Raw genomic sequence first — 14,976 nt, 5'->3', positions numbered from 1 at the left:
TTTATGTTTTTAACTTTCAACATATTATATTTAATTTATTAGTTTTAATATATTGTTGGATGTAAACCATTATCATTTTTAAGATACAATTTTGGAACAATTTGTATAAAATACTTAAATTATTAATTTAAATATAACATTATAAGGTCAACTTAAATATAAATTTTAGTTTAACTTAAAACTCAAAGAATATTTTGTAAATAGTTAAAAATGATAAGTTGTAGTGTCTTTCTAATAATGATTATAAGTTATGACTTTAACTTTTAACATATTATACTTAATTTATTAGATTTAATATGTTGTTATATATAAACCATTATCATTTTAAAGCTGCAACTTTTGAATAGTTTGGACAAAATACTTAAATTGCAAACTTAAATATAACATTATAATGTCAATTTAAATATAAATTTCAGTTCCACTTAAAAAAGCAAAGAATACTTTGTAAATATTTAAAAGTGATAAATTATAGTGATAAATGCAAAAACTAAATTGTAATCTCAAATTAATTAAAATATTTCCTAAAGATAATTTTATAATCATTAAAAGTTTTCAAATAAGTAGTTTATAATAAGTTACAAAAAACAATAGTTAAAAATAACTCAATATAAATGTTTATATTGTTACCTTTAAAATCAAAAAATAATGTTTGATGTTTTAAATAATTATAATGATAGAAATTAAAACATTAAGCATATAAATTTTAAAAAATTAATTAAGAATAACAACAACTATAAATAACATTAAACCATATATTATATTTAAATTTATTCATGTGTAACTCACGAGTATAAGTTATTCAAACGATTAAGATTAAGAAGTTATAATATATATATATATATATATATATATATATATATATATATATATATATATATATATATTATCGTATAATTGAAAGTAATCAATATATTATATCAATTTAGTATACGAATTATTATATTAAATTTAACGACGACGTTACTGTTATATTTAATATATATATATATATATATATATATATATATATATATATATATATATATATATATTTGTAAGGACTTCAACTATATAGGTGTTATCACGCATTACAATGTGAACTTCAATATAAATTTTTGTTCCAATTAAAAAACCAAAGAATATTTTGTAAATAGTTAAAAGTGATAACTTGTAGTGATGAATGCAAAAACTAAATTATAATCTCAATTTAAGTAAAATATTTCATGAAGATATTTTTATAATCGTTAAAAGTTTCTAAATAAGTAGCTTAAAATAACTTACAATAGCAATAGTTAAAAATAACTCTATATAAATGATTATATTGTTAATTTTAAAATCAAAAGTAACGTTTGATGTTTTTAATAATCATAATGATAGAAATTAAAATATTAAGCAGATAAATTTTAAAAAATTAATTAACAATAACAATAATTATAAATAACATTAAACTATTTATTATATTTAATTTTATTCATGTATAACTCGCGGGTAGAAGTCATTCAAACGATTGAGATTATAAAGTTATAATAGATGTATATATTATCATATAATTCAAAATAATCAATATATTATATCAATTTAGTATACAAATTATTATATCAAATTTAACAACATCATTATTGTTATATTTAAAAAAATATATATATTTGTAAAAGACTTTAATTATATATGTGTTACTACGCAACGTGCGGGCATTCGTCTAGTAATTATATATTCTTATGTACTCACTTAGTATAATATATATTCAATATTTATTACCAATAAAGATAAACCATCGCATCATTAGTTAACTCACTCATTATCCGATTTTTATCTAGTTTACTTTACTAACTCATTATCCGATTTTTGTCTAGTTTACTTTACTAACAACCATTTATGATGTCTTAATTAATTGAAGGTATTGTAACATTTGATGTAACTTAAACAAATGTACTCATTTGTAATCTTATGATTTCAATATATTTTCTTTTTGCTATGATATTATTCTTATTTGTAATCTTATGATTTCAATATATTTTCTTTTTGCTATGATATTATTCTTATTTGTAATCTTATGATTTCAATATATTTTCTTTTTGCTATGATACTATATACTTGTTGATTTTTTTAAATGTGAATCAATTTTAGCTTTCGACTTTAGGTTGCGTTAATGTCGACCCACCCGCCAAAATTTCAATGAATAGTATCCACGACCCGATCCTATAATCTGTTTTTGCTTTCTCTATCCCTCATCATCACCTCTCCCAACACCACAAGCTCTTCCTCTCATCGACATGTTACTTTGTTGTTCGCTCCTCTACCGATCACACCTCCTTATACCCATTCCTGATTCCTCCCTCTGTTGCTTCTTTAAACCACCGGTCACTAACAAAACTTTATTCTTTATATATATATATATATATATATATATATATATATATATATATATATATATATACTAGTCGTTTACCCGCGCCAAGCGACGGGTGTGACAATGGTGGTTGAATGCTAAAAGATGAATTAAACCTTAGAAATGGAAACGTCAGCGATATATATCTAAGATTTGTGAACAAAAATTGCGAGATTTGGGGAAATACGGAGATAAGGAATGAACCGGATCAAAATAGCCTAAGAATAGGGGATAAGAGATTTGACCTTTTCAACTGTTGACCATATGTATTCTACTCTTTTTGTAATGCATAAATTGATTGTACAAATGCGTTGCATGTTTGTACGACTTAAAATTCAGCATTTGACCAAAAATACTTTATAAGGTAATTAATATATATATATATATATATATATATATATATATATATATATATATATATATATATATATAGACTAGGTGTGAGACTCATGTATTATATGGGTTTAATTAAAAAAAATAAATATAAAATTTTAATAATTTGAAAAGTTTGAATTTATAAAAAACATGAGAAAAATTTGAATTAATAAAATTAATGAGACTTTAATGTATTAAATACATTACATATATAAACTCTTTCTAATAAATATTTTACATATATATTACCTTACACATTAAATGTGGAATTTTAATTTAATAAAATAAAAAATACGATAAAATGACAAGTGAAAAATAGAAATTTTAAAATTTTTAGAAAATGTCATGTGTCCAAATGAATGAGAAGGGGACAAGTGGCAATGACATTTTCATTTATTATGGTAGATTCATATGTGAATAAACATCTATTGTGTGGATAAACATCTATTGTGTGGACGTAGGAACCAGAACCAATCAGATTTTAGAAGGAATTAGATTATTAATTAATAATATAAGGGTAGAATGGTAATCTTAGTTATAATTAAATATGGTAAAAATACTAAATCAATAAATATCCCTAATTTTAAGGTTTTAGTTTCCCTTATATAACCAACACCATGGACGCTTAATACCATTCCCTTTTCTCTTCCTGGTTACTAGTCTTCTACAATTCACAAATCGCAGATTTTCCGACGTCGTTTGTATCCTCCCCATCGCAACAAGGTAGCGGCGCAGACCCCGACCCCAAAAACTGTTCTATAATTACTGTTAGTAGCGGAGAAATCGTGTGCCATAGACAACCCCCATCATCGACATTGATAAAAAAGGTAATCAATCGAACCTTTCTCCCTGCTGTCTTTGTTTAATTTGAAGAAAAACTACACATTTAATATTGATTATGTTACACTATATGGAGTTGAGATCACAATAAGAATAAGAAAATTAAGGTTTGTATCGTTAATTTCACGTCTTCATTGTTATGTTTTTAATGAATTTTATAGAATGAAAAATTGTAAAATGTAATCTTAAGTATGAAGCAAGGCATGAGAATTGATCCTTATTAAATCCCTTCATTCGATGCCATCAACAACAGTGGCAATATTTAATTTGGCACAACAGTGGCAATATTAAATCCTTTATTCACGTGTCTTTATTAATTTGTCAATTTAAGAGGTCTGAATTTCTAAGAGGGTCTGAAATTTTAAGAGCTGAATGTTTAACATGCTGTTTGGTTGGAACCTCTGAATTGCTGTGCTGAATTATTAAAATGACCATTTTACCATTCTGTTTTATTTTTTATTGAATTCAAGTGTTTGTTTAGAAAATAACCTAATAAATTTCTTAAATAGGTATCAAAAAAATATAAACACCATATAAAATCCAAATTTAACATAAATTTAAAATTAAACACAAATCCAAATCAAACATAAATAGTTTTAAATCCACCCAATCATACTAAAATCCAAATAAGATCCTATAAATTTAAATTTAGCCCAATTGATTCGCAATCTGATCACGCAAACTATCCATGTATTCATTGCCTTGTGAACCCCATTCCATATCGTGTATATTTTGGCCATCATTCTCTCCCCCTTGTGTGTGACCATTGTTCTCCTCGAACACCATAAATAACTCATCATGAATATCGCATTTCCTTATGAAATTATGGACTGCAAAACAAGCGACGACTATATCTCTTTGCACTGAAAATGGAAAAGGAGTCATTCGCTTTAGGATTGGGAATCTTGCCTTCAAAACACCGTATCCACGTTCAATAACATTTCTGAGTTGCGCATGTGCATAATTGAATTTTTTTTCCTTAGTTAACGGACGTCGTCGTCGATAATCGGATAACCAATATCTCGTGTTGCGGTAAGGAGCCATAAATCCACGAGTGTTGGTGTATGCAGCATCGCAAAGGTAATATTTATCTATAAGCATGAGTGAATGAAGTATTATGTATAGAAATTTAAAATCCTATTTTATAATAAATTTGAAAAGAATTGAACAAACCTGGAGGAGGGAATGGAAAGCCTGAAGTCGGGTTAAATGCAACTTCTTTCAAAACTCGCGAATCATGTGTTATGCCCTCCCACCCGGCCCATACGAATGTGAATATCATATCAAAATCACAAATTCCTAACACATTTTGAAAGCATTCACCTTTTCCTCTTCCCCTGTAGCGAGTTTGTTGATCAGCAGGCACGACTGCATGTACAAGAGTTCCATCTAACGCACCTATTGCTCCAGGAAATATTTCTTTTAGCCTACGATGTCTCTCTGAGGAATTGACGGTCGCATTTGAATTCGTTGGCACTATAACTTCTTTTGCAAAAATCATCATTGCATTTAGCACCTCATGAAAGCATCTATGAACAGTTTCTGTAGAGTGTTGAAACCTTCGTTTGATAATCCTGAATCGTTTATTATGTGCTATAGTTGTCAAGAACATAGCCATCTTTTCTTCAACGCTTATATGTCTACTACTTTGCAACCAATTATTTCGTCTAAAATGATTGCATAAAAGTACATACGCTTCACGTGAAAGACGCATCAGTTCATGACATTGTGTAGAAGTTCCATGTAACAATTCTTGGGTATGTTGATGACCGCTCATTTCCGAATCGTTATCAATTGCCCTTCCAATTCTATTGGACGCTAGATTCAACCAATAGCAACATAGTAAAATGAAAAATGCAATTTCTTCATCCGAATCCATAAGCAATTTGTTATTTTGAAAATACATAACAATTATGTTAACATATAACATAAAAATTCATCCAAAAACATCAAGTCATTCATGTCATATAAAAATCTAGTTCAAACCAAAGATCAAGTAATACAAAACATCAAGTCAAAACATCTAGTTATCCAAAAAAACCATCAAACCATTCAAATCATGTAGTCATTCAAAACATCTACTTATAAAAAAAACAAAAAACCATCGACTCAATCAAAACTTAACGAAACATTCCATAATGTGCTCCAACAGTCTTGACCCAATTCTCACAAATAGTTGGATCAATGGTTAACCACACATGCCTCTTATCCGCACCTTCACCAAAAAGAGCAACAGCGGTAGTGTATCTCGGGTCAAATATTCCCCATCCTAACTTCTCCAACTTTTCCATACACGCTCCCAAATTTGAAGAAGTTTGTTTTTCCACAAATATCTTAGCAACTGTTGCAATATCTTCCCCAATTTCAAGCAATCTTGAATTCGCTGCATCTTTACCCTTATCTTTACTTTTATTTTGACTCTTTGCCGAATCTGTAGTCTTTTGTTTTTTTGATGGCGCGGAGGACTCTTCACTGAGACCTACAGTTTCTTGTTGAGTGCAGTCAATGTCGTCAAAGTCATGCAAACTATACTGACTTGAATCTTGAGTAGGACGGGGAATGGTAGAAGTTGGCCCCCAACTATGAATGCCTGTCGCAGTCGCGCCTTCAACCAACTGTGTGCAAAGTTCGGGGTACGGTAGTGGCGTGCGTCTCAAAGAATCCACATGTTTGTTTGACTGTTTGGAAAAAATATTTTATTATTTAAACATGATAATATATTTTTTATAACTAAACAAATTACCTTCGATTCTAGTTCCCATTCTTCTTTGGAAAGATTGAATGTGTTGGTTGTTGGATTATACACGTTACCGGTTTTGTTTTTTAACTTCAAAAAGGCACCAAACTTTGACTTTAGGTAGTCATAGCGGTTCTTCATTTGTTTTTGGTCAGCAACAAAATTATGTTCAATTTTTAATGTTTCAGCTACATTCCTCCAAGATAGTGCTTTCAAACTACTCCCTTCATGTCCATTGATTGTAACTTCACGTAAACAAGCTTCTAGAAACGTTTTCTCTACACCTTCAACCTTCCAACTAATCCTATCCTTCTTTTCTCCCATTTCTTTGATCAATTCAACAAAAAAAAAGGCACATTTTGATCAAAAAGTTAAACATTAGAAATACACATTTTCAACAACAATTTACGCAAACAAAGGCACATTTTGATCAAAATTAGTATACCCAAGGAAACAAAAATTTTAAATAAATTTAATTGAAATATGAGATTGTGAAACGTAATTAAAATGAAAAACAAAGCAACCCAAAACTAATCTATTTAGTACAAATAATTGTTGTAGGTTGTCGTTTATAAAGCAATACATAAATCAAACGCTTTAATAAAATTAAAAACTTCAAAATGAAAGCCCTAGCATGCAAAAATAAATAAATAAATTGAATGAATTTGTACCTTCATGAGAAAGAAGGGGACAAGAAGATACAAAAAACTGATTGGTATATCAAGAAGGCTACAATTCCAATATGTATGATTTCACATCTCTAATAAACCCATGGTCATACATAAAGCATCTTCTTGTCCTAGGAGCTAGGTTAGGTTTCTGTGATAATTTCATTCAAGAACTAAAAGAATAGTGTTGAACACTATAGATGAAACGATGTTGTTACAACAGGTGGCAATAAATGATTCAAAGAAAAAATAGTGCACAAAAGTTGAGAATAGTTTCGATTACTTTAGTATGGCCATGTTCAACTAGCCCAAGCACATGTCAACATGAAAACGAAAATTTTTGAGGCAAGATAACAGCCTAAACATGAACCGCCTAATTTATACATAACACGAATTTAAATTCAACAATTTATACATGAACCGCCTGATTACTATAACATAAAAACTTGATTTCTATTATGTATTTTAGCATTAGGGTTGAAAGAAGGAAGAACCATAAGAAGATCAATAGAAATCATATAGATTACAATTGAATAAATTAAAAAAAAATGCACCTGTTTTACGTTACAGCAGGAAGAAGACGAGATGGGTGGTCGGCGTCGTCTCCGGCGGCGGCGGCGGAGAAGGGTTACAGGCGAACAGATGTAGGCGCCAAGGGGGGAAGAATCGGCAGGAAGAAAACGTGAAGAAAGACGATAGGAAGAGACGGTTCGATCGTGTAGATTAGGGAAACACAAAACACCCGTTCCTTTTTTTTTTCAGACTTTGTTCCTTATCTGATAAATTAAGAGGTCTTTTTTATTTTAAGAGGTAAAAAGTAAGACGCAAACAAACGATCTGAATCTAAAATTTTCAGATACTGCCTCTTTATTTTCTAATTAAGAGGTAAACAAACAGGCCCTAAGTGAAAAAATAGGCAAAAATGATATTACAAATGTTTCTCATAATTTGTTTTCTTTTCAGGTCATGAACAGAAGATTAAACCTTCTTATACTGATGGTAGTCATTCTGACAAAATTCCGTTTCATGAAAATGCTTCTTTTAGAATGTTATGATAAAGGGTCTGAATGACAAGGAACATGATGACCATCGTCTTATTCTTTCAAAATATATTATCATCATATTCTTTTAGAATCGATTAGATTTATTCTTTTAGAATTATTAATGAGCATATTCTTATTTTGTTTATGTATGTTACTTCAAGATTTGTCGTATCTCATTCTTCCTGAGTGCATATTAGAAATTGTTAATCTTGTAGACCAGTTTATACAATGTAATTATTAGATATGTTATTAGTTTAAATTTTTTTAGTGTATTACATTCTACTAAGAATGGATTCTTTAAGAAGAAAAGTTTGATTTACTATTAATAAGCATATTCTTTAAGAATTCACACCATGCTTATAAATATATTCTGTCAGAATATCTGGAATTAATATAATTAATTTACAAAAATCAGATTTAAAAAAAATTTATTCCTTAAAATTTGAAATTTTCCATTTATAAATCAAGGTTAATTGACAAAATTGTCCCTACAGTGATTTTTGTGTGATTATATGGTACATGTTATTCTATCATAGTATCATAGACCCTCTCATCATAATCATTCATTGTTTTCATCCATTGGTCTATAGTTGTCCTTATGACTACACAATACATGTCATCCACATTATAATATATATATATATATATATATATATATATATATATATATATATATATATATATATATATATATATAGGGTAAAGTGAATATACCTAACAACCTTATATAAGCTTAGGTACCTAACCATATCATACTACGTAATTTTGTATCATATTTGCATTGTAATCACCCAAACTTCTTAAAATTCAACTTTGTAACTTGATTGCTTCCAAAATATTTAGACTTTTACCATTATCTTCTTTCAAATGACGTCTTTCTATCGGAGACCCCTTGGTGGGCTTCATATACTACCGTTACAAATCAAATGATGTAGGAGGAATATAATGGTGAATGTCTGAAAATCTTGGAAGTAAATTAAGTTAATGGTTCAACTTTAAGAATCTTAGATGATTGCAATGAAAATATAATGCAAAACAATGTAGTATAATGTGGTTAGGTACCTAAGTTTATATAAGGTTGTTAGGTATATTCACTTTACCCATATATATATATATATATATATATATATATATATATATATATATATATATATATATATATATATATATATGATCAATGACCATTTCTCAACCTCACGCTCTCCCTAGTGTTTGTTGCCCCCGTTCCATTTAATTAACAAAGTAAGTATTCTCTTTATTTCATTTACATAAGTATCTCTTTAATTGCTTCTTTTCCTTTTTCTAATTCCGTTGACTAACAACTAGTTTGGTGGGATTTCAACACAGTTAAACTTGTTAAGCTTGAATTGTGAACATTATGGGCGTGTTTGGCAAAAGTAGCTGTTAGCTGGAAGCGGGTGGCGGGTAGCTGGTAGCATATAACTGGTAGTGGGAAGCTGTAACTTTTATTTGTTATATGAATGTTTGGCAAAAGTAGCTGGAAGCTTTTGAAATATATAAAATTACATAAAAGGACAATTGATTAAAAATAAAAAAATATATAAATATATTTTTAAGGGTAATTATGGAAATTGATTTCAAAAGCTCCGGAGCGTTTTGTTAAAAGCTACATGAAGTAGCTTTTAGAATCGGAGCGTTTTGTTAAAACTAAAAGCTAAACGCTCGTACTGTCAAACGAAGCTTTTTGTTTAAACTAGAACGTTTTGTCAAAAGCTAAAAGCTAGAAGATCTCAAACGCTTCGAAAAGCTCCATGCCAAACACTCCCTATAAGTCGCACATTAGTCGTTTGATCATTTAAATCCTTCCATGGTAATATTTTCTTTAATAAGGGTTAAGTAATTTTATAAAAGTCAAGCTCCAAAAACAAATAATTTCATGAAAGTCAAAGAAATTTTTTATAAAATCATGGGTTGACATTTAATCTAAAATTGTCTTGATCTTTATCTTATTACATTTTTATAAAAATAAACTATTTTTAAAACTAATCTATTACTTACAAAAATAAACAAAATGAAAACTATATATTTAATTATTACATATCATATGAATAAATAAATTATTACAACCATGTTAAACAAATAAACACATGCAACAACATAAGGGTTCATGGCTGGTTTATGCGCATCTAACCTAATAAATAAAAATCAATTTTGCCAAATGTCATGTTCTCATTGAATTTGACACATGTCATTTTCTAAGAGTTTTTGAATTATTTCTGTAACAGCCCGGAATTTCAGGTATTTCTCTAAATTATTTCTGGGGCACATTTAGGAGGGGACTCGGCGAGTTGGTGCATGACTCGCCGAGTAGGGCCAAGGTCTTGGTCGCAGTCGCAAATACGCGAATGGACTCGACGAGTCCAAATAGGGACTCGGCGAGTAGACGCTGGTTCAGCTGAACCCTAGCCGTTTCATTTCTGAATCGTATATAATGATGTTATGGCCGTCATGTCGCGTCTTTTGGCCGAATGAAGATACATTGGGAGTTTGTGGGCATCTGGAGCAATAGTGAGGGCTAGAAGAAGCTTGAAGAGATTGTTAGACAAGGAGGGGCAAGGTGGTGATCAAAGGAATCGAGTACTGGAGGTTTGGGGACACAGGGAACACGTTTCCAGGTAATCTTCGGATCAAAATCTGTAGCTTTTATGTTGTATGCGAATTTAGGGTTTAGGAAACCCATTTAAGGGATTGTTAGATTGTAGTGTTGTTATAAGTGTTTAAAAACCCCTGTATTAGTATATGTGAAAGTCCAGGAAGCCCCATATCTATATATTTCGAAATCATGCGAAATACAGGAGGCAGCGGATTGACTGCATGGCGAGGACTCGCCGAGTCCAATGATCAGACTCGGCGAGTAGCTTGAAGATTCACTAGGACTCGCCGAGTTGTTCTTCGGACTCGGCGAGTAGCTTGAAGACCTATTGGAACTCGTCGAGTTGTTCTTCAGACTCGGCGAGTAGCTTGAAGATCTACTAGGACTCGCCGAGTCGTTCTTCAGACTCGGCGAGTGGAGTCAGGGTGTCTATACTCGCCGAGTTGCCCTTTGCACTCGACGAGTCTGGTCAAGATTGACCGTTGACCTGTATGTAACTTAGTAGGGTTAGTTGTCTTGTTTGATAAGATCCTTAATAAAGGTATGTGGTATTATAGGGAACCTGCGGATTAGCGGATCGAGTGCGAGTAGCTCGAAGGGTTTATAGCTTGCATACTACGAGGTGAGTCTTCTCACTATACTTTACCCGGAAGGGTTTGACTGTGAGACCGGAAGGTCGTATGTGTTATATTTATGCTATGTCTAGAGAGGTAGATGCTTTATGTGTGATGTATGCTTATATGTGATGTATGCTTATACGGGCCGGAAGGCGAGACCTTATGTGACAGAAAGAACGGTATGATGTGTGACTTATGTGTTATGTGCGTTATGTTACATGTGTTATGTTTTATACTATTATGGGCCGGAAGGCAAAATACTATGGGCCGGAAGGCAATCTAATACGGGCCGGAAGGCTATACGTTATGGGCCGGAAGGCGATTATATTACGGGCCGGAAGGCGATGTTATGTGGACTGAAAGGTCCGGGCCGGAAGGCGTATGTGGGTAAGTCGTATACTGGGGAACTCACTAAGCATTTATGCTTACTAGTTGTGTTTATGTTTTTTTTTCAGGTACTAGTGATGACCGTGGGAAGGCTCCGGCGTGACACGTACACACTGCCACTGTTGAAGATCCTGAAGATTTATTATTTATACTTTTGAAATAAACTTGGAATAAACCCTTTTGTCGAATAATGATGCTTTGTTTTAAATGAAAAATTTATTTGAAAATTTGAGCTGTTATAATTGGTATCAGAGCCTTGGTTTGAGGGATTCGGGTGTACTTTTGGGTGCAACTGAACTCAGACCGGGGATTTGAGGAAAAATCTTTTTAAATAATAAGGACGCAACATTTTATAAATGATAAAGCGGTAAAACAAGGATGGAACAGTGTGTACGTGCAGCCAGCGTCCGAACGGTAAAGATCCCCAGAATACCTTACAATGTTATGTTATGCACTGAATTATGAATTGTTATGCATGCTAGAAGACTAGGTATACATGATAGGACTAGAATTGCCTGTTTTGTGATGCCTTAGTCTAGGGAGATTGCTTATATGAGATAATTGGTAGCGTGCAAGTAGTTAGTGCATACTAGAGGTAGAGTACCCATTATTCGGGATTTGGGGAGGAAGATTTGGGACGAATACTGATACGGTGTGGTCGGTAGTATTGGGCCCGTACTACCGAAGGCACCGTACCAGTGGAAGACTCAAGTAAGAATCCCTGGAGATCGGAGACTGGGTAGGGCGCGTATCGAGTACAATTGTACTTGGTGGAGTCTCTGATGATTTTATGTTGTATTTCAGAGACATCATGGTTATCACACGCAATGGGGCGAGTTCGAGCGGTGCGAGTGACGAGGAGATTCGTCAGATTATTCAGGAAGAGGTAGCTGCGGCGGTCCGGGCTGAGATCCCGGAGATGTTTGGGTCTATTAAGACCACGCTGATGGAGGAGTTTGAGGAGCGGTACGCCGCACTTACTGAAGCCGCAGTTGCTGCCGCTACCGCAGCTGTGGCTGCTGCCAGGCCGCAAGGGAGTGATTCATTACTATTCAGGGAATTCAGCAACACGAAACCCCCTGAATTTGATGGGACGCAGGATCCGATTGCAGCTATGAGGTGGATCGCCGACATCGAGGGGTGCTTCTATACTTGCTCATGCCCGGAGCACTTGAGGGTACGGTTCGCCTTGAACCAGCTCCGTCTGGGGGCGAAGGATTGGTGGAAGTTCGTGACGGCGAACTTCACTCAGGCAGAGATTACGGCGGTGACATGGGAGAGGTTTACGGAGATGTTCAGGGATGAGTACGTTCCCCCGGTAGAGAGGGAGCGATTGATTCAGGAGTTCTTGACCCTTAAGCAGGGTACTGATTCCGTGGCAGTGATCACACGGAAGTTTCATGAGAGGGCAATGTTCTGCCCCGAGCTGGTATCTACGGAGCAGTCGCGGATGAGCCGCTATTTGGGTGTTTTGAAGAGGGAGATCAGGGAGTTTGTGTCAAACTCCACCTATCGTACTTTCACTGAGCTTCAGGCGAACGCCAGGAAGCGCGAGATCGAGTTGGAGACTCAAGCGAGGGAGGAGGCTGAGTCTCGGCAGGTGGATCGACGACCGGCCCAGTCTCAGCCGGTAGCCAAGCTGACTAAGTTCGCTGATTCGAGGATGGGAGGTTCGAAGGGTCGCACTTGCGCGAAGTGCGGCAAGAGTCACGAGGGGGCGTGTCGAGCTGGTGGTTGCTACAAGTGTGGCAAAGAGGGACATATTGCCAGGGATTGCCCTAAGGGGTTTATGGTTTGCTTTCACTGCAACCAGACAGGCCATCGGAAGGCCGAGTGTCCGCAACTTCGTCAGGGAGCTACACCTACTACCCGGACTACTGAGACCCGACCGGCGAAGGTCGAGGCCCCGAGGGCTCGCGGAAGAGCCTTTCAGCTGACTGCGGAGGAGGTCCGCGCTGCGCCCGATGTTGTGGCAGGTATGTTATCCTTCACGTATTTAATTAAAGATCGAAATGTTATGCTTATGTTAATGTATGTGTAGGTACTTTCCTTGTGAACTCTATGCCTGCTCTAGTATTATTTGATTCGGGTGCGAGTAGATCGTTTGTATCGTTAGCTTTTAGTCAGCACATCGGCATTAGTCGTGAGCCGTTAAGTCGGCCTTTGAGCGTTTCCATTGCGGCTGAGAGGGTGATTTGTGCTACGGAGGTTCTTCGGGGATGTGTGCTAGAGATCTTCGGGGTCGCGTTTCCGATTGACCTAATTCCTATTGCGATGGGTGACGTCTGTGTCATCGTAGGCATGGACTGGTTGAGCCGATTCAGCGCTGTCATCGACTGCGAGCGTCAGCTGGTGACTATACGAGACCCTAGTGGGGGAGTTCTTACGGTGTACGGCGAGGGTACCCGTTCGAGATCAGCTTTTTGTTCGGCCGCTAGGGCGAGGCAATGCCTACAGCGGGGATGTAACGGCTTTGTGGCGTATGTGATGGATACGCGGGAGAGTTCCGAGAGACCGAAGACATTGAAGGAGGTTCCAGTGGTGCGCGAGTTTCCAGATGTTTTTCCCGAGGATTTGCCGGGAATACCTCCTGCGAGACAAGTGGAGTTTGGTATCGATCTAGTTCCAGGGGCTGCGCCTATTGCGAAGGTGCCTTATCGTCTTGCACCTCCAGAGATGCAAGAATTGTCCTCGCAACTTCAAGAGTTGTTGGGGAAGGGGTTTATTCGGCCGAGTAGCTCGCCGTGGGGAGCACCGATTCTGTTCGTCAAGAAGAAGGATGGTTCACACCGGATGTGTATCGATTACCGGGAGCTGAACAAGGTGACAGTTAAGAACCGCTATCCGTTACCGAGGATCGATGATCTATTTGATCAGTTGCAAGGGGCATCTTGGTTTTCCAAGATTGATTTGAGATCAGGGTACCATCAGGTGAGAGTGCGGGATGAGGACGTCCAGAAGACAGCCTTTAGGACGCGGTATGGGCATTACGAGTTCGTGGTGATGCCTTTTGGGCTCACCAATGCCCCAGCAGTGTTCATGGATCTCAAGAACAGGGTATGCAGGCCGATGCTGGATCGGTCTGTGATTGTGTTCATCGACGACATTCTGGTGTATTCGCGGTCTAGGGAGCAGCATGAGGGACATTTGAGGGAGGTCCTTGAGGTATTGAGGTCGGAGAAGCTATATGCAAAATTCTCCAAATGTGACTTCTGGTTACGGGAAGTTCAATTTCTGGGGCACGTTGTAAATCAGGCAGGGATATTGGTCGATCCGGCCAAGGTGGAAGCAGTGATGAGTTGGGAGGCACCGAAGTCACCTTCGGAG

At 35.1% G+C, this 14,976-nt stretch overlaps 2 protein-coding genes across 2 annotated transcripts; both read right to left on the bottom strand.

The window, feature by feature from the left end:
• Positions 1–4,231: 4,231 nt before the first annotated feature.
• LOC145059756 (uncharacterized) lies at positions 4,232–5,462 on the bottom strand. Its single transcript, XM_079007547.1, has 2 exons — positions 4,757–5,462; positions 4,232–4,674 (listed from the first exon to the last, which is right to left on the bottom strand). Exons 1-2 carry the CDS (start codon positions 5,460–5,462, stop codon positions 4,232–4,234), a joined length of 1,149 nt encoding a protein of 382 aa, XP_078863673.1.
• Positions 5,463–5,703: 241 nt separating this feature from the next.
• LOC145059755 (uncharacterized) lies at positions 5,704–6,644 on the bottom strand. The gene is made up of 2 exons (XM_079007546.1): positions 6,327–6,644; positions 5,704–6,261 (listed from the first exon to the last, which is right to left on the bottom strand). Exons 1-2 carry the CDS (start codon positions 6,642–6,644, stop codon positions 5,704–5,706), a joined length of 876 nt encoding a protein of 291 aa, XP_078863672.1.
• Between the last annotated feature and the right edge of the window lie 8,332 nt (positions 6,645–14,976).

The sequence above is a fragment of the Lactuca serriola genome, chromosome 6 (genome assembly GCF_051521515.1).
Source record: "Lactuca serriola cultivar US96UC23 chromosome 6, Lser_US96UC23_V15, whole genome shotgun sequence".
Classification (NCBI taxonomy): domain Eukaryota; kingdom Viridiplantae; phylum Streptophyta; class Magnoliopsida; order Asterales; family Asteraceae; genus Lactuca; species Lactuca serriola.
This window is presented reverse-complemented; position numbering and strand designations above follow the sequence as displayed.

Coding starts and splice junctions, on each gene's coding strand:
- LOC145059755 (XM_079007546.1), bottom strand. CDS start 6,644: ATGGGAGAAAAGAAGGATAGGATTAGTTGGAAGGTTGAAGGTGTAGAG. Junction 6,262..6,326: donor AATGGGAACTAGAATCGAAG/GTAATTTGTTTA, acceptor TTTTCCAAACAG/TCAAACAAACATGTGGATTC.
- LOC145059756 (XM_079007547.1), bottom strand. CDS start 5,462: ATGGATTCGGATGAAGAAATTGCATTTTTCATTTTACTATGTTGCTAT. Junction 4,675..4,756: donor CTTTCCATTCCCTCCTCCAG/GTTTGTTCAATT, acceptor TCATGCTTATAG/ATAAATATTACCTTTGCGAT.